Source organism: Neopsephotus bourkii, unplaced genomic scaffold, assembly GCF_033783945.1.
Source record: "Neopsephotus bourkii isolate Nb327-2 ecotype Australia unplaced genomic scaffold, CSIRO-AGI_Nbou_v1 NB_804, whole genome shotgun sequence".
Taxonomy (NCBI): domain Eukaryota; kingdom Metazoa; phylum Chordata; class Aves; order Psittaciformes; family Psittacidae; genus Neopsephotus; species Neopsephotus bourkii.
In genome coordinates this window covers 3,207,106-3,226,583 of record NW_026901300.1, presented here as the reverse complement: position 1 = coordinate 3,226,583, position 19,478 = coordinate 3,207,106, and the positions used below count along the sequence as shown (strand labels likewise).

Genomic DNA, 19,478 nt, shown 5'->3' with positions numbered 1-19,478 from the left:
GTGATTTGTACGTCTCTGGCACCTACTCATGGTAGCTAATGTTGCATTGGGTGGCTCCTGTGGGGACCAGGGGAAGGAAAGGGGCTGGGGTTAGAAGGGGGATGCAGAACAGCAGAGGGATTTGTAAGATTTTAGTATTGTTGGAGGGTAGTTATCATCTGTAAATCACTGTCTTGCAATTCACTGCTGTTCCCAAGGCATTTTATCCTTTTTATCTGTGCTCTGAGGGAGAGAATTACGAAGCTTTATGGTATCTCTTGACTGGCGTAAAGGACATTAGCCATGAGATCTCCTGGGGAACAGGCTATTGGGGACCAGAACACAGTTGAGGTTCCAAGTCTTTTGTGCAGAGAGAAAAGGTTGGAGCCTTTTTGGCTTTAAGCACAGGCTTACCTGGAAGCTTCTGCTTTAGCTATATGGTGTATCTTTTTCAGTATCTTAACATATCAGCATACATTTGAACACTGTATCTAGAGCCTTTGTCAAATGCTTTTTAAAGCAGATAGACCTCCCCAGACCTTGATCAAATGGAAGAGCAAAGACATCTACACCTGTGTTGTTCTGGTCTGCTAGTCCAGCCTTTTCCCCATGGGGGCTGGCTTCTACCTCCCCCCTGCACTTGCCTCATCCTCCATGCACATTGCTGGGGCATGATCCATGTCTGAGTGTGACCAAAAAAACCCTGCAGTAGGCAAAAAGCTACCATGGTCTTCTGAAAACAAAAGCTTAGGACACAGATATGCCTGGAGATATCTCTGTAGTGAATAATCACTGCAGATATATGCTTATTTCCTCCTGGCTATCAGTCATCTTTCAGGTGCTTTATAGATATTCACAGGAATGATGTACTTGCAAACAGCACTTGTAGCTAGTTTTGGAGTCTGTCCTGATCACTGAGGTCTCTGAAGCGTGTAGAATGGTATGGATGTTTAAAAAATGGGATTTATCACTGAGAAAGTGGACTGGATGCTTTGTAAAGGGAGTTCATGATAGGACAGCTTCTAGGTGGGCTGCAGGATGGTTTGGCAGAAGGGCTCCAGAGAGGGTTTAGTGTTTATGGAGGGCTGCGCGGGTGGTACACAGTGGCTATTTCAGTCGCTTCAAGCTGTAGCTGTGTAGCTTGGCAGAGATCATTACTGAAACATTCTAGTGCACTGTAAGGTCTCTTTACTACTTGAGTGGCCCATTAGATCATGAAGCTAGTTTGTTCCTGTCTAAGGGAGGGGAGCATCTTCAAAAGGAAGAAAAGCCCACCTATCTGAGCTGTCGCAATAGCCCGTTCTCTTTCTTCCTCCTTACTGAATAGAGCCACATGTCAGAGGAAGGCAGCCAGGGTGCATTGTGTTTTCCTGTTGTTCCGTAGCTGTTCCCTAGAAAACCAAAGCTTTCAGGAAATGAGCTTCCTGTCACCTTTATTTCTATGCCATTTCACAGCTACCCCACTGGGTTTTGTGGAGCTGCTCTGGGCTGCAGGCAGCCAGCGTGGTGGGGTGAAGGGAAAGCGCTGGTGCATGAAGCACAAAGAACTGGGCAGAGATTTTGGTGCAGATGACAGGCGCAAGAAGGGATGAGCTTTTGTTCTTATTAACCTGCAAAATGCTCCTGTCCACTGTAGGTGTGTGGGGGTAGTTCTCCAACAGCTCTGCTCACGCAACAGCAAAAAAGCCCCTCTGTTCCCTGTGCTTTCATTGCGTTTCTGTCTGTCCTATGCGTGGCAAGCGAGGGAGCAGTGCGGGCAACCCAGCTCCACTCCGGCCTGCTGACACTTGGCTTAAATGAACTCGGTCTTTCTCTCCTCTTTCTCCTTCTCTCTTTCAGCTTGGCAGTGACCTTGGCGGGGGCATTGGAGGAAGCCCGGCAGTAAGTGCCATTCCTTTTTTTTCCCCAATTTCAAAAGCTGCTCAAAGCTCAGGGTGTTTCGGTGCAACCTCACCCATTATGTGCTGGAAGGTGTTTTAAAATCCCTCAAGATGTTCGAAAATGGACAAATGCAGCTGAAACACGGGTCCCCATCTATGTTGCTTTGAGTCCAGACGTCACCTGGGCTTTCCTAAGAGCAGCCAGACTGGAGCTGTTGACTATCTGCTTAGCTCTTCTTTCTCAGAGCTTTTGGGTTGAGCACCAGCATTACCACTAGCCAGTACCCCAGTCCTTGTGCAGCTGCTTTGGGAGCTGAAAGGCCAAGGTGCTTACCTCTCTACTCACAAAGCCTGCTCTCCTGTAACCCTAACCCAGTGTCTCCATGGGCTTGTCTGAACTCAGTGCTTTTCTCCTCCCAAATGCCACATAAGGTTTTTCCTGAACATCAGGAAAAGGTGCTTTGAGCTTTCCTCCTGCATGTGGTCAGTGCTGAACTCTGCCGGCCACCGGCCTCCTCCTCTGTGCTCACAGCTTTGTGAGTGTCCTAGTGCCTAGAGCGCCCGCCAGGGCATGGGAGACTTTCAGGCTGCTTCCACAGCACCCTTGACTTCAAGTGCATACCAGCTTCTTCCAATAAAGCATGGGAAAAGGATGCAAGGTGACTGGGAGATGCAGTGAGCAGGAGGGAGTGTGTCTCCAACCCACAGCCAAAAGCAGTCTCCTGGAGAAAGCTCCAGTCCCTCTTCCCAGGACTGTGTAGGCAGTAATGCAGTGAGGAAAGCATCCTCAGTTCTGGAATGGGGGCTTTTCGGAGACCCTTGTTCTGGCTGCAGTCATTCTCTCTCCTTCTTTTCCTGTGACTCCTGCATTCCTTTCTAACCTCAGCACCAGGGCAGAGGAGAGATGGTGGCACAGTGTACCTGTAGCCCCACGCTGTACAGACCAGCATATGGCAGATGCTTACACTATAGAGATTGTACTTACAAAGCCAGGACTCTGCCTTCCTGGGCCATCATAAACCCACCAAGCAGTCGTGTAAAAGCACCAGTCCTCCCTGTCCAAGGGGTTGACTGAACGCCACATCTCAGGTGGGTTTCTGAGCAACAGAGCAGCAGTGAGACTTCAGACCTGCCATCAGTATTTCCTGTTGCCTGCCTTAGCCCTTCTGCCTGTCCCTGGGCTGCTGACTGCTGAATCCTCTTCTCAAGCACATAATTCTTCCTGCTCATAGTGAAGGAGAACTTGGGAGTCTTAACTAGAGGGTGACTGTCCTAACTGGAGCTGGGCACCTAAAGGTTAATCCTCCAGGTTTGGTGCCCTCATTTAAGTCCTGAGAGGGAAGGATTGCCCTTGTTGCAGAAAGACTGTCCTGTGGCAGAGACAACTAGTTCTGCTTCATGTAATGAACCTGTTGGACCATAGTGCTGAGAATGCAGAGCTCTGGCTTTGGGTGGGATTACACAATACGGTCATGCCTCCCTTGCTATCTCTGGGTATGCAAAATCATGAAGATTCCTGAAGAGTGCCATAGTTGGGAAGATTTGAAGCACGTTTTTCTTTCCCCTGGGTTTCTACAGGGTAGATCCACAAAGCATATTGTTTTTATGAGGAGGACACATGGAGAAGAAAGATTCCTCTACAGTGGGAATAGGTAACTGGAGCTATAACAAATGATGTGAAAGCTATTGCATGGTTGAGGCGATAGCCAAGTGTAGGGATTAGTTGCCAGGAGCTTTGGGATTCCAATGCATTATTTAGCACTATTGATAATTCAGCAGGGAAGCTGCAAACGGCTTTAAAATATTGAGTATATTGCCTGAATTCGTGCTTTATTTAATAAGTAGTGCTCTTCATACGTGATGTTAATCAGTGCTTGTTCTTTCTACCCCGTCCAGGTGGGGCAGACCTACATTCCCTCCTCTGTGCCAGCCACCTTTGCCCCTTCACCCACCCCGGCCGTGGTGAGCAGTGGACTCAATGATCTCTTCGAGCTCTCCTCTGGTATAGGCATGGCTCCTGGAGGATATGTGGCTCCAAAGTCTGTACGTAAGGAAAAAGAATCATCCTCAGTATATTGCCTTACCTTGGGCTACAAGAAGTCAGAGGTTGCTTGCTTGTCCCCTTTATTGTGAGTTTCTTGTGCTACTGAGGCACCCAATTCAACTCAATCCCATTAGGGATGCTCGGGCAGGGTAACTGTGTTGGAGACCATGGTAATTGTAAGTTACATACTTCTGTGTCTTTAGCAGTTCCCAGCAGTTTTGCCTGTAATAATATTACTCCAAAGAACAGCCCTTGTAAGATAAAAGAGTCTCAGTTTTGTGCAAGTAGCTCTTTCCTGGAGACCTGCTTCTTAGCAAGCTTCCCCAGGAAACTGAGGGCGGGATGCAATTTGCTCCAGCTTTCACAGAAGGTATGTTTATTTGGAGGAATCCAGTGTGACAGTGAAGGTAAAACCACGTGATTGATGAGCACACTGCAGCGTAATGCAGAGAAATGCTCTGTTAGTGGCAGAGATCACAGATGCAGTGACTGAAGTGTGCTTACTCTGAAGGTCTTTTGAGATACAGAACGTGGTTCTGGTAACAGGCTGTGGGGGAGCTCAGATTCAGCCTTTCCTGCCTGAAAGGAAATAAACAAAACTCAGCACCCTGATTAAACACTCAGTGATGAGTAAGCCTAAGTCATCCTATGAAATGTAGGATCTCAAGGTACGGCAGAGCATACTCAAAGCTTTTGGTCTTTAGTTTGCTAGTAAATAGTACACCATATGTAAGATCGAGTACAAAATACCCCCAGTAATTTTGAGCTAAGAAATACTTCATCTTGCACCACTCAAATTTGGGTCTGGGTTTTTCCCACAAAGATGATTTGGGAATTCAGAACCCAGGCAGGTAGTAGTATCAGCCCTGTGATTTTATTTGGTTCAAACTTTAGTGTTGTCCTGCCTCTAATAGCCCAACATGTCCTTGGAGAAGCCTGTCCATCAGCAGACTTGGTAAGTCTTGCATTAGTGTGATGGACACAAGCTTTCCCTGTTTTGTGCACGCTAATGCTGTAGTATATTTGAATTCTTATGTGAGTACTGTCGGCAAATACAGATTAGGAGCAGTGAGCTTGATCCTTTCAACACCTCATGTTGTGTCTTCCCTGTAGTGTTTCTTTAGCATCTGTGGGCTTAATGTGTCAATGTAGCTGAATTTCCAGACCCAGGACTTCTCTGTTGCTTGGAAAACTGTACTTGTTTGTTATCTTCAGGCCAGACTTATGCTGAATGACATCTCTTGTGTTCAAGGTTTGGTTACCTGCAGTAAAGGCTAAAGGACTGGAGATCTCAGGCACATTCAGTCACAGGCAGGGACACATCTACATGGAGATGAACTTTACCAACAAGGCTTTGCAGCACATGACCGACTTTGCCATTCAGTTCAATAAGAACAGGTGAGAAATCAATCCACTTCCTCTGTTAAAATGATTGCATGCTCCTATGAAAGGAAGTCTATGTCTATGTGGATAGATAGAGGGAGGACTTTTATGTAGGTATATGATGCAGTTATGGAAACAGCTGTATGGTGCAGCCTGAACTCTCCATCACACCCCAGTTGTGTGAAATGGCTGGAAGTACAGACTGGTAAATCTGTGAGGCAATGGGCAGCAGACAGTCTCCTAGCTCTGAAACAGCATCTGCCCCATGTAGTCTCTGCAGAGTTTTAAAGCAGCCTCATGAGTTGTTAGGCAGTATAGTTGTTTTATAGCCAGTAAGAGCCCCAAGGAAAGGAAGAGCATAAACGGGCAAGCATTTGAGCTGCACAAGTATCAGTCTGTAATGCCTCCACCTCCTGACTTAATTGCTGTGCTGCCCCTCAGACTGTCTGGAAATACAGGTCTCATTAATAAAGCTATTTGTCAGTGAAGAAGTTGCAAGTTAAGAGCCTGTGGCACATGTTTTCCCTCTAATTGGCAGCAAAACAATTTTGTCAGAAGGAGCAGCCACTTGAGTGTTTGGAGCATACAGATTGTTCTCTGAAACCCATCTCAGCCAAAAGACATGACATGGCAGTACAGCCATGGTGTCTTCCCATAGATAAGCCTTCCTAGTCAGCTTATTGTGTGGTTTGCTCTATGTTATCTTGAGCAAGGACCAGGCTGCTTCTTGTTAAGACTGTGAAGCATATCTTGTGACTGAAATGTTCCCCATGTTTCTTAATATCCTTTTGCTGGAAAACAGTTCTCTATACTGCAGATCCACTGAAACTGTCTCTTTAATATCACTGTTAGCCTTACAAATGTGGGATTTCTTGGGACGAGGAAGATTTACTTACAAAAGTCGTTATGCTAACTAAGTCTTAGTAAATGTTCTCCCTGGACTGCTGTATTTTCCGGAGAGTTTTGCTAAGCTGCTATGTGCAAATATTTCATGCAAATTGGCCTGAAAAAAAGCTGGTTTGCTTGTGATTTTTCCCCATACATCAAGCTGTGTTCTAGCCACACCTCCACAGTACTTCTCAAGGATGCAGCAAGTTTAAATACTGTACAGTAAGCCAGCAGCTTCTCCCTTTGCAGCATCTCAGCACACATTCTGTATACAACCTACTACTATTTACTCTTCTACAAATACTGTTCTCCTGCCACAGCTTTCCACTGTGGCTGGTGCATTGGAAAGAGCTGCAGCGGGCTGGCAGTTTAGGTCTAAATATTAAGGCTTGCGACTGGGAGGTTTCTATTGCTTTTCCCCCTCTCCTGCTGCTACTAATCACATTCACTGCAGTCCTGGGATAAAGCACTAAAAAAAAAGGGAAAGAAAGCTAAAGCTCTAGCGTGCTGGAATACCAGCCATTTAGTAGCAAAATACAACTTTGTTTTCCCTCTGAGTCTTAGGGAAAACACTAGGGCTTATATCCCCCAAGGTGAAATGGCTGCAGAAGGCAAACCACGTGGGTAGGCCCTTGCTGAGAATATTCTTGTTTCAGCTCCCTAGGGCTGAAAACTAAAGAGAACAAAGAATGGGCATCTTCTGGTTTCTGAAAGAGTGACAAACACACAATGCACATGCACCGTGCAGAGGCAGTCTCAGTTTTGTAGCGAGTAAAATAAAAGTACACACCTATGTTTTTGTTGCTGTAAATATCACTTCTGAGCTCATGTGAATTATGCTGGAGAGAAACACAGTTGTGAGTGGACAGACTGTGTTATGAATCTGTGCTTGCATCTGGTTTTGAAACGAAGCCAGTACATAGTACAGAGGTGTTATGGTAAATGTTAGCTGCTTCCCTCTTCTCTGCACAAAGTAGAAATGCCTGTGGAATTAAATGCCTTTTGGACTGAAGGGCAAGTAACCACTTGCTTTTCTATGGTGGTATACAGCCCCAGCTGAAGGAGCCTCAAACCAAGCAGCAGAGCCAGACACTGTCATTTGGGACCAGACAGCTGGCTGTGTTGATTCATTTGTTCTGCAGAGCTCTGCTACAAACCACGTACCCCTTCCTCCTTGGCTATTTGTTCTGTGTTGGCTTCTGTTCCTTCTTCCAGAGCTCCCAAAGATACAATAGCCGTGGAGTGTATGTGATACACTCTATTTGCAGTGCTCTACAGCTCTGTAAGAGTAAGCCAAGAGGCCTGAGTTTAAGGTCAGGGGCTTCTCCTTGCTGGGCAGGCTGCTGCTCAGCACATAGACCAGTATGGTGTGGGTAATGGAAGAGTTCCCAGATGCTGGTCCCCTGGGCAGGATGGTGCATGTTGCAGTGAGGTCGACCTGATTGAATTTCCTGTGCTTTGTCCTACTTTGAGTGCTGTTTTGAGCTGTGCTCCTCCCTTTGAGTAACAGCAAGGGCAGCTCTGGAGTAATGGAAGGTGAGTCAGCTTGTGCTTGGCAAAAGGGAAGTGGGTGCTGAGCAATGCAGTGCTGCTCTCATTGCCTCTGTTTTTCTCTTGCTCAGCTTCGGGGTCATCCCAAGCACCCCACTGGCCATTCACACACCTCTGATGCCAAACCAAAGTATTGATGTCTCCCTGCCCCTCAACACTTTGGGACCAGTCATGAAAATGGAGCCTCTGAACAACCTCCAGGTAAGGATTGGATCATTCTGTACAAGGAGGGGAGAGCAGCAGATGCTCAGCCCAGCTTGTTTGGCCCAACAGAATGTGGTAAGACTCTAGTAACAAAATACCATGTGTCTAGGGTAACCAGGCAGGCTTATGAACTGGTCTGAACAGAGAAAGTGCATGCCTGTGGTAGAGGAGGCAGCAAGAGCTGTCACCAAGAATTGAGGCAATTAAAGGAATTGCAGGAAAGATGGCAACTACTGAGTGATTAATACTTCTTTAGTGCTCTTGAGGGTGCTTTACAAAGAAATTGGCACATCCCTGCCCCAGATAGCTTAATCCAAGGCAAACAAGATGTTCCAGGAAAGGCAGAGGAGAAATGACGTGAGCAGCTAATGTTTCATTAATGAGGCTGTTGCTGCCTGTCAGGGACGGCATACCCTAGATGAGGCTTTTTATCAGACTGGGCTGCCAATCTGGTAAATAAACCCACAACAGATCCAGGGAGATGCTCCCCTCTGGTTTTGACCCGAGATTGTCTCCAGCAGTCCTGATGTGCCTCAAGGGCATTGGTCTTGAAGTACTTCTCAGGCAGACGGTTCTACCTCCCGTGTGCAGCCACTGTGGAGTGGAGCTCAGTGAGGGATTCCTGCTTCTTCTCTATGTAGCTGGGTCCTCCAAGATGGTTTTCCCAGTATTCCAAAGATGTGGTTAACTTGCTCTGTAGCATGCCTCACTTGCCTCCAGTCTCCAGGAGGTGGAAGTAGGTTGTGTTCCTGTAGCGTAGCAGCCCATAGAGGGGAATATTTTGAAGTAGCTCATTCTCTTTTTAGATTAAGAGAATGCAATGAAGTTACTATTTATTCTGCTTGAGCAACTGGGGTTTTTTTCCCTTCTTTTGACTTCCATTCTGGGGCTTATGACTTATTGATGAGTCTTTGGGCAAACAGCTCGAAATAGCTTCTCTGGCGCTCAAACGAGCAGTCCTACACTCGGGCTCTGAGCTCAGTCATGCGATGGAGCATGTGGACAGTGAATGAATTACATGTGCTTGTCTTCCACATAGGGCCTTTCCAGCTTGTGGAAAAGCTGGATTCCCTCTGTTTCCAGCTCATGAGGATGAGTCTGTATTACTGCATTTGGGTCAGATGTGGTAAAATCTACCTCCTGCTCTGAAGGAAGTTTGGAAGGCTCTAGGAGGTGACAGTTGTCATCTGCCACAACACTGGGGACTCTCATAGAGGCACTCTCAAGTTGCTGCTTCCTTTGATCAGGAAGGAAGTGAAGTGTTTGGATTAGTCAATCTCCAAAGGAATCAGAACACAGTTTGTTTCTTGCACCATCTTCTACTAGAACAAAGCAAAGAGAAAACATGGGAGGAAACCTCCAGCTACCTTATATTGAGACAGCAGAGCATTCATTAGTGCCAGACTTCGTTGCAAATTTGCTAGCTCTCTCATTGCCATAGAAGTTGGCTGCCCTTTTACAATTGGGGAAGCTGCCATATGGAGTAATAGTATATTTCTCTGCAAAGAGTTGAATCATGATAGCAGATGCCAAGTTAAAAAGAGCACTCCCCTTACTTTCTTGACAGCAGTGGGTTTGATGGAGATCTGTCATTGTCCTGACAGCCAAGGCTCTGGTTTTGTTTTGTGAGTTCACGTAGGAATTATCTATCTTAAAACATTCAGAAATCATTTTGGTGACCTACTTAGGGAACAATTTATAGCATAATATAGGAGTAGAGAATACAAATGTTCCTGTATTCATTGAAGAACCAAAACACTCATCAAGTTGAATTTGCTTAATGTGGTTTTTCTGAGCTGGGGAACATTGAAGTAGATGCAGGGCTGGTTTGAACCTCAGGACCTTATGTTCATCTGTTCTGGTGGGGGTTTTTGTTGTTCTAGTAACAAGAAAAATAACTCCTGAAGTAACTAAACTGATAGCTTTCAACTTTTGTCATGTAAATTAGAAACTTCAAAGCCTAGTTGTACATCCTTAGGCAACTATTTCAAAAGTAATGAATTCAAGTCTTGTTCAGGTTATTTTTATTACCATTTCTAATCTTTTGCCCAATACCACTGGTTTAATCTTAACATTTCTAATCATGGAAAGAGACTGAAATATGTGACAAGTTAGCAAAGCGCCATTTTACAAGAAGATGAGGAAGACTGAAATATCTTCAGAGGCTTACTTGGGTAAAATATAACTGAAGTCTTCTGTTCACCAGTCACCTTGCATCTTGTGAGGCTGAATACCAGGCTTCTCCCTCCCATCCTAAAGTAGAGATGATAATTTTCTTAACCTGTTGACTCAGATTCAAGCCCCAGTCAAGCAGTGATTTATTCAGAGGGTAGTTAGACTGGACAGAGCACTGTAGGGGGCTGAATGGACTCCAGCCTCTGCTTTCTGGCTCATCATTTTTTGCCTCTTACAGATTTAAAAGCTGCTGATGGATGCCTTTGGAGTGTGCCTGTTGCTAAAGAAAATCTGATTTAGTTATTTGTGCACTGCTAACTTCTGCCTGGGGATGCTCTTGCAGTGCCCTGTCAGCCCTTTGGAGGCTACTTGGCACTTGTAGGTGCTGTGGTTCCCCTGCCCAGAGCTGTCTCTTCATAGCGCGGTGCTTGCAAATGATAACAAGTTCTTGCCCAAGGTGTACAAGAGGCTGCATTGAGCTCTGTATTTGATAGTCAAGGAGATGACTATTAGTTGTACAGGGTCCTGTAGTTGCCTTTTGACAATCAAAGTCATGTAGTCAGGGTTGTACCTAGTGAAGCAGATGCGGTGGGTGAGGTATCTCTGAGACCTTGAGCTCTCACACGCATGGTGGCAAAGAGGAAAATGGATTCTGAGATAGGGGTTTGCATTGCTGAGGAAAATTAACTCCTTCCACATACTTTGAGTCAAATTTGGAATAAGAAAATACCTGGGATGAGAGCCTTTCTATGCTAAAGACCTCTGCTCCTAATGAATGGTCTTTTAAGGGTTGTGAAATCAGAATACCCTATTTGTTCATTTGGGTACATGAGAATTGCTCCCTTGACCCTGGAAATGGGTGAGGACCCAGCCTGCTGTGAGAGCTTCAGAGCACAGGCCTGGCCTGTCATGGCACAAATCCGGTAATCAATTCTGTGAGGTGGTAACCACTTGCAGGAGACAGTACAATTGAAAACAAGCCTCAGGGACTCCCAGAGCAGTAGCGAGTGTGAGCCTGGAGCATTGCCATTCTCTTGGGATCCACATTCAGAATTGACAATCAGTGTGTTACATTCCCCAGCATTACCTGCTGTCAACTGGCAGGGCTCTTTGTTGCAGCTACTGAGCATGCAACTGAAAGAAGCAGAGCTTCAGTTTTCCAAAATGCCTGTAAAATGATCTGGTGAGTATTGAAAGGGAAGGATCTGCCAGCTGCACTCTTTCCTCCAAAGTGACACTTGGATACACAGACCTCTCCCTTGCTGCTAGCAGTGTGAACGCTTGTTTCTTCCAGTGAGCTTGGCAAAACCTTTTATAAAGGCAGATGAAGTTGCAGATTCTTCATTGAGAAAAGATCAGTCTTGCTAATGCAATATCGTATTTCCTCTTCCACGCTCAGTTCTGCTGTAACTCATCACCTGCGCTCCTCCACTCTTCAGTGTTTCGTTTGCAATGCAGAACCACTGGAGCTTTCATTCATCAGAAGTGTAAATGTACCTCAGGTCACAAATACAGAGCTTTCAGTACTTGGAAACAGATTCCACACAGTCATCTCTCCATAAAAGCAAGGCTGAGAATAGGCGTGAGCAGCAAGTCCAGCCAGCAGATGTTCTCCCTTCAGAGCCTACTTAATAAATGGCATGCTATCAGCCTGTGTGTGAGCGGAGTCAGAATGACTGGACCACAGAGCAGCCTTGGGCAGCTAGATGTGGAAAGTGCTTTCTTGGGTTTGTTGCCTAGGTTGCTTTTCAACAGGCTCTACTTGTAAGGGTCTGATTGCAGCAGAGAGCCCTCCTGGGAGCACCCTCAATGAAGGACTTGGATCACAGCTTGGCATCTGCAGCCAGTTCCTAGCTCAGCTGTGGAAGGCTGTTAGCTTGCTGATGAAGGGTAGGTCTGCCACATGGTGCAGCACATTTGATAGTGTACATTTTGAACCTCGAGTACAGCCAGGCACACATGGGAGCATAACCCTCCCAGTAACTCGCTGTTCCCTGACCATTGACGCAAGCAGTGTGCCTGGAGATGGGCAGGCTCAGCACCCACCCTTGCTGTCTGTGCACAGCACCACTGCCCAGGCTTAACACTTGTGCCTTTAGGTAGAGCAGCAACTGTCAAGCGCCCCTAGGATCCTGGGAACTCTACCTGTCAAACAAACTGAAGTAGCTATCACTCCCTGGGGGCATCTGACAGCCAGAGCAACAAACTGTCACAGAATAAACCATGCCTTCGTGCTGGCAGAGGTAAGAAAGTCTCTGCAGAGGGGAGTTGTTCTCTCCTTAACAGTTTGGCTGTTACCAGGCTCTAAAGCAAAACCCAACTTGAAGTAAATCCTTAATTTAGTGTAGGTGCTAATGGGATTCCAAGTGGGTATGTTGTGTGCTTGCTGCTGATGGAAAGCATCTGTGTTGCTTTCAGACTTGACTTTGAAAGTCAGTTCTTATGCTCAAGTCTGGGATTTAAAGCATCAGAAACCCACACTATTGAAGAAAATAACTCATGAGGTACCTCTACCCCAAAATACCATGTGTTGGCTATCAGAGGGTTGCACTGCAAGAAAGGACAACAGAAGGGTGCTCATGCTGCAATATGAGCAAATGTGTCCCAGAGATTATTTCTAGAAGTGCTGCTTCCTCTAGGCAGATCATGAACAAGATGTAAGTGATTGAGAACCCAGTGCTCACACCTCTTTAGCAGTGAAGCATCACATGAAAATCTGGCACCTTTTGACTTTTATCCCTCAGCAGCTTTGTAGTCTGCATGACTAAATCCACAAGGTAGTAATATTTTGTTCCTCCTTTCAGAAGGCTCACAGATGGAAAGCCATTTTTGTTGGAAATGCTTCCGTTTCAAATGTCTGGAGCTGAAGGTCAAGCTGAAGATGTAATATTTCATGGCTGGGTCAGCAGGTTAATGCTGCAGAAACACAGGCAAAGTTAGTCTGGACTGGAGGGTTTATTGAACGCAAGTGGAGGTTCCTTACAAGCATGTCCAACCTGGAGAGAGTTCTCAGCTGCTAGTATCACTTGAAATGCCATTGATTGTCTCGGGCTGATATTCCCATCTGAGGAGCACTGATTTTTTTTGGCAAGTCACTGTTGTTAGCTACTCAGTTTCTCACAGGCAGTGCTGTGGATCTGCTGTCTGCCTGCAGGTGCTTTAGTAGCCTGTCAGATGGCATTGGATGCTCCTCGTGTGACAGTGCAGAGGTTAAAGCATGACCTTGGTGAACTGTTACCAGCTGGTAGGGCCTCTTAGCTTTCCTCTTGCTGCAAGTTTGCCCATCCAGGTATCTGCAGGTGCTTTATCTTGGGGACCACAGAATTAACGGTGCATGCCTGGCTGTTCTGGGGCAGTATGTGGTGGTGAATGAAAAGCTTACTAATTTTGTCCTAGTGCTATAGGTTTAAGGGGACTGTAGCTTTTTCCTTTCCTGTTTGCAAATGTTATTTGTAACAGCTGGTTTCTGCATCATTACAGACACTTGCAAGGTGACACGTGATGTCATTCCTGAACCCAGTGATGATGCAGTCTGGGAGAAAGGCTGGCATGTGGCTTGCTTTTCTTTGCTGGGGAGAAATTGCATTTCAGAGCATCTTAATTGGGTAGCTCTCCAGAGTATAGCCAAAGCAGCTTACTCAGTATGTTTCTGCAGAGTTGAGAAGCAGGTCAGCAGATATCTTTTTATAGCATCCTTATAACTGCAGGGACAGGGTTAGCATGTTAATTTGGAGTGTGCCTCTAGAACCGTGACTGGAGAGAAAGCTCTGCTTTCCAGCCCCTCTTGTAAGAAACTGCTGTTGTATGGCAACAACAATTAGCTACAAAAGCTAATTCTAAGGCAAGGCAATTAATCGTTAAATCAGAGTTGGAAAAGATCTTGGGTCACGCAGTGTAGTGCCTGCTATGCTTTGTTGTTTCTCTACAGATCCTCTCATTGAGAGCATTGTCAAGGTTGATTTTAAATACTCCAAGTACTGGAGCTCCTCTCTTCCTCAAGAGTATTTTGTGCTGCTTAGCAATTCTCTCTACTGAGTTTTCCCAGGTGTTTAGCCTAGATTTTCCCTCTTCTGGCTCTTCTCCATGCCTTACATCCAAGCATAGCCATGGAATGGCTACACTGCTGTCTCCCCCAGCCCTCCCCTCCCAGACTGAGAGGTGCATTTTTGGCTGCTCAGCCTGTCTGATCACATTCTGCAGAGGTGAATCACTTAAGTCCATCCACCAAATGTGCTTTTACCCCTCTGGCTTTGGTGCCTATAGCTCAAATACTGGGCACTCCAACCTGCAGGTACAACTCCAGCAATCAAAGCACATTACAGCTCCCTATTTCAGAGGACAGTTTCCCTTTTTTTTCCTAGGTTGCTCCATCATTTACATGGTTTTAGAGGGCTTTAAATTAATCCCTTCTTAAGCTAGTTTGCACTGTGGGAGTTAAATATAAGCTGCTACCTTTAGTGATGGCTGAAAGCAGGAGCCCCACAGACTATCTACAACTGCCTTTCTGCTGTTCTTTGTCCTTCAGGGGTCTTCCCAAGTGCTGTAAGAGTTTGTTCAGGAGCTTGATCTCATCCCGCTCATCCTCTGGCTTGCATGCATGTCTAATCAGCTGACTTGGGTTTGAATTCTCTGGTTTATTCCCCTCCCTTCTCTATCTGCAGCTGGTTTTGCAGACATTTGGGGATGTCTTTCTAAACCTGCTCCTATAGATAATAGAATTTCTCAGCAGGGCACTAATATATGTAATTATTAATGTGACTGGAGTTTGTCTTGGCATACCCCTTTTGTAGCAGCAGATTTATTTCTTTGGCTCAGCATTTAGCATGGTCTGGTTTGTGTTTCAGCTGGCTGACGAATTGGAGAACTCCTTCTGGGGTTTTTCAAAGGAAGTAAGATCTCAAACAGCTCCTGAAATTCAGGGCTCCCCACACAACTTCCATTCTCCATCTCTTACAGGCAAAGTTTCCCTCATTGCAAGCAATGGCAGGTGTCTGTTGAACTCTATTCCCATGACAGGCTATGGCTGTGTGGGAGGATGTGAGGAGAGCGTGAGAGGCATAGAAATAAAGCCCAGAGCTCCCTTTTCCTGTGCTATATTATGACAGTGCACTTTCTCAGACCTCCAGTTTGCTCCTGCTGAACCATCAGCTCTCAGCCTGGGGAAAAGTGAATGGAAGGTTGCTCCCTGTGTTAGGAGAGATTAGTGGGTAATGTGGCAAGCATGTGTGATAAAAGGCATTCCAGTGAATCTGCCTGCCTGGTGGAGTTTAATGACACTGAGAATTAAGTCTTCTGTCAAGTGATCTTTTTTTACCTGCCCTGATAGCTCTGTAGCAGGGCTTTCTTCCAGGAATCAACACCCAGCACGCATTCACTGCACTGCTTTCACTAAGGTAAAGGCAGGAGAGTTGGGAGGTGCTGCAAGGAAGGTGCAGGCAATGGACCCACTTCAAGCTCTCTGGAAAATGTGAACTGAGACAAGGCTAATCAAGGAGGTGGAAAATGAAGAAATGGGGGTGAAAATAAAGAATACATAGGGGATTGGAGCCAGGGGCTTGCAAGAGTGAGGTGGCAAAGAGGGTGGTGGGGAAGCTCGTGTGCAGTATGACAGACATGATAGTAGCTGTGTGCAGCTGAGAGGTATGAGCATACCTCAGAGGTGGAAGAAGCACAGGGAGAGAGAGGTTGAAGAAGAGCAGAAAAGAGCAAGGATGCTGGCTGTGACTCCATCAGTGCAATTGGCTCTGAAGCAGCATGCTGAGAAGCTCACAGGAGAGGATTGAGCAGCTTTTAGTGAAAATGGGGTGAGCAGAGTGGTGGGACTGAGCCTCGTCTGAAACTAACCAGAAGCTCAATAACATCTCTTCAGGTAATCTCAACGTTCAGAGCTGGCCTCTGCTCAGAGAGAGCACTGCAGGGTGCATGGGAAGGCGATGAGGCTGCTTGAAATCTTGGGATCTCTTTGGACTTCCAGCTGACAGAGCCACGTTAACCCCTTGTTTCCTTCTGTAACAGGTGGCTGTGAAAAACAACATTGATGTGTTTTACTTCAGCTGCTTAATTCCTCTCAACGTGCTTTTTGTAGAGGATGGCAAAATGGGTGAGTGCCTTTAGGTCTGTGGTCAGCATCCTCCAGCCAGACTGTGCTTGCAGCGCCTGGCTAACTGAGATTCACATGTGCTTGGCCATCACCTTCATGCTAGTGCTTCTCAGCAGCCTGAATTGATCTGGTGTGGCAGCCTGGCCCCATTGTGCTGCAGCTCCAGTAGTCACAGGATCTCTGCTCTGGGTCTTCTGCTCTGATTCTCTCTGCCAAATAAGGGGTGAATCTATTTTCCTTGAGGGTGTTTGTTTTGTTTTGGGCTTTTATGGTTTGGGGTTTTGAGGTTTTGATCCACTTAAATGGGTCTAGAATTTGCCTCCATACCACTTCCACTATAATTAATGTATTCCTCATCACCTATGTTAAATTGTTTGAAGTAGCTGGGAAAAAGCTGCTTTTCACTGATGTAATCCTAAATGTGTGCATCTCTTCTTTTTGTCAAATGCTGTCTGTTCCTTGTTTGTGCACAGTTCACACGGTAAAGACTGCCTCTGGTGTGAGGGTTTCAAAATCCGTCCAAGCTTTACTGCTCTTACAGTGAGACTGAGGTTGTTATAGAAGCAAATTCTGGACCTTTCCATGGTAGGACAAAAAATGTGACCAAAACCTCTTTTTGTGTGTCTACCTTGTAACATTCTATGGTGAATTAATGAATGCTCCAGTCCTGTGAGGATCCAGGAGGGCTCATTGTCTGTCTTGTTTCTAGAGCGCCAGGTCTTCCTTGCAACATGGAAAGATATTCCAAATGAAAACGAGCTTCAGTTCCAGATTAAAGACTGTCATCTGAATGCTGGTGAGTAGCTTAATTCTGCCATGCTGAGAGCACTTTTGATATGTGGTCACTAGGCATCACCTTATTAATAGCTATGGCTAATGGATAGATGGGTATTGCACTTTTGAACAGAACAGCTTTGGCTTATGAAGAAAACAGCCTTGGATCCTAGGGCTTGTTTCAGTCAAAAACTTTAGTTGGGTCCTTACAAAAGAATATCTAAAATCCTTTTAGATATCCTTTAGATGCTGGTTTTAGATTTTACCTGTCTCTTTCTTCCTTTCATTGTGGACCCTTGTATTCTTGTTTTCTCTTCTATACTTTGCTTCCCTGCAAAGCTGCTCTTTTAAATAGACCTGAATATGGTGCTGGGGCTGTTCAGCAGTCCTGTCCTGCTGCTGTATGTTTCAGCCCTGACTTTAACCTGCTGCATAATCCTGGGCCAGTCACTTCACCTTTTAGCATCTGCTTTGTTCTTTCTGTTGTGAAAGACTAGAAGATGGTTTGACACGTATGGAGGACAAGAAGAGCTTTGCTCTGCTGTTGTCAGCTGATATATTGATGCATTTTGATCATACTCTGTCCCGTTCACCTCTGTGCTTAGCTGTTTAGTTGCCTCTGATCATCCTACTTGTGTGTATGACCTTACTAGTGCTGAAGGATGAGGGAGTGTAAAAAGGTGGAATGGGGCCAGTGTAGCAGCTTTGTTCCCGTTCAAGAGGTTCTGGGCAGGAGCCAAGTGATTCTACCAAAAGCTGCTCTGTATCACAGAGGAAAAAAAAACTGTCCCTATTGATTACAAGCCCTGTAACCTTTTCATTTGCTCCTGTCTATTACACGATAAATATCCTCTTGCTTCAATTGCAGACAGAAACTATGGGTCTCTTTGTACTCGTAATTATTACTATTTTGGAATATAAAAGATAGAGCCTGCGAGAGGGGAAAAAATAGCAGCTGTTGGACCTTATGACTTGATTTCACTGTGGGGTTTCAAATGAGAACAACCTCTGCGCCTCCCAGTCCTCTCTTCTTCTGACGAGCTTGGCATAGCTTCTCCCCTGCACTGCAGTGCAGCTGCTGGTAGTGCCTCCTGCCCCAGCCGTGCCCTACCTGTGCTGTCTGCAGCTCTTTGGATCTCAAATCAGAATTGTTGGTGACTTGCAGTGTTTGGCACTGGGCTGTTGCAGGGCTGGCTAGCGGAGGGTGTAACTGGGAGGGAGAGAAGGGGGTGTGCGTGGCTGGGAGGATGAGCACTGTGATCCTGCAGCCTGGCCTGAGCCCCCTTCTCCCTCTGAGACCATTCAGGGAGGGTTTGCCAGCTCAAGACCAGGCTGCTTGCCCAGGCCTGCCTGAATTGGTGATGCTCAGTGGAGAACATGTTACTGGCTTGCAGGGAGAGCACAGGAATGCCGGGTGGTTTCTCTGCAGTGCTATCCGCAGCCATTGCCAGGACTCAGGTGGGAAGAGGCTTCTCTCAGTGCTTTAGCAAGAGCCCTGGATGCAGTGCCTCTCCTGAGCACAGTCCATCACTTGGGATGCTCGGGGGCGTGCAGGACCTGCCAGCCTCTTTGGCTTATGTGTGAGCGAAAGTGGGTCATGTCTCATAAACAGATTTCAAACACTTCCATCTGCTAAGGCTTTTGGGTTTGTGTTTCTGCTGCAGACACCTCCTCCTTTTTGCAACTACGTGTCCATTTCCTTCCTTGGCCACCTGGGCTTCGGCACAGAGCAAGCCAATAGCTTGCAGGAGGGAAAACTAGGAAGGTCTTGTGTGCTTTGTCTTAGTCCCTGTGCAACCCTGCCTGAGTCTGCTGCTTACCTTGATTTCATTTAAGCTAACTTCCTCTAGTACGGACCATCCTAAGAGCATCAGAGCTTGCCTGAAAAGGGATCACCCCAATCCCCATGGAGTGCTGGGCTTCCAGCATCCTCAGGGATGGAAACTTCTTAGCGTGGCAAGTGGCTGGTGTTGCACACCAGGACAGAGGCATAGACAACCTGGATGAGCTGTGCTGACAGTTGAATCCATCTTGCTGCAAGTTTATACCAGAGCAAGGGTACGTGTCTGGCCATGTGCTGCAGTAGGGCAATAGTCTTTCAAGATTCACAGTCTTGATCATTTAAATCCAGTGAAAATAGTCTTAAGACATCTCCTTTCTTCCCAGAATAGTAACTCTGGGTATAAAATCTTTCATCTTTGTGGAGGAAAGACTGGTTCATTTTCAAAAGACTGTCTCGTAGGAGATGCTTAACCAGAATAAAGCTCTCAACTTGGGCTGGTGGCAGTTCTGTTGTTCACTGATAGAATACCACCACGTGCAGCTCTCACATCACCACATAAAACAAGGTACACACACGGCTGCCGTGGCAGAGCTGTGCAGAACAAAGCCTGCAGATTTCAATGGCTCCTGCCTAAACCTTGGGAGATGCTGGGTTTTTGCAGCCCTTCAGCACAGGCAGAGAGCTTCCAAGCACTGCCAGCTCTGCAGAGGTGTGCAG

General features: G+C 46.2%; 1 protein-coding gene across 1 annotated transcript in view; it reads left to right on the top strand.

Moving 5' to 3' along the window:
- The window catches only part of AP2B1 (adaptor related protein complex 2 subunit beta 1), a 78,618-nt gene that overhangs the window by 50,233 nt on the left and 8,907 nt on the right, over positions 1 to 19,478 (top strand). The window contains exons 15-20 of the mRNA XM_061355574.1: positions 1,819 to 1,860; positions 3,756 to 3,902; positions 5,156 to 5,301; positions 7,797 to 7,926; positions 16,120 to 16,204; positions 16,914 to 17,000. Coding sequence (XP_061211558.1) covers positions 1,819 to 1,860; positions 3,756 to 3,902; positions 5,156 to 5,301; positions 7,797 to 7,926; positions 16,120 to 16,204; positions 16,914 to 17,000 — 637 coding nt within the window. The remainder of the gene's footprint in view (positions 1 to 1,818; positions 1,861 to 3,755; positions 3,903 to 5,155; positions 5,302 to 7,796; positions 7,927 to 16,119; positions 16,205 to 16,913; positions 17,001 to 19,478) is intronic.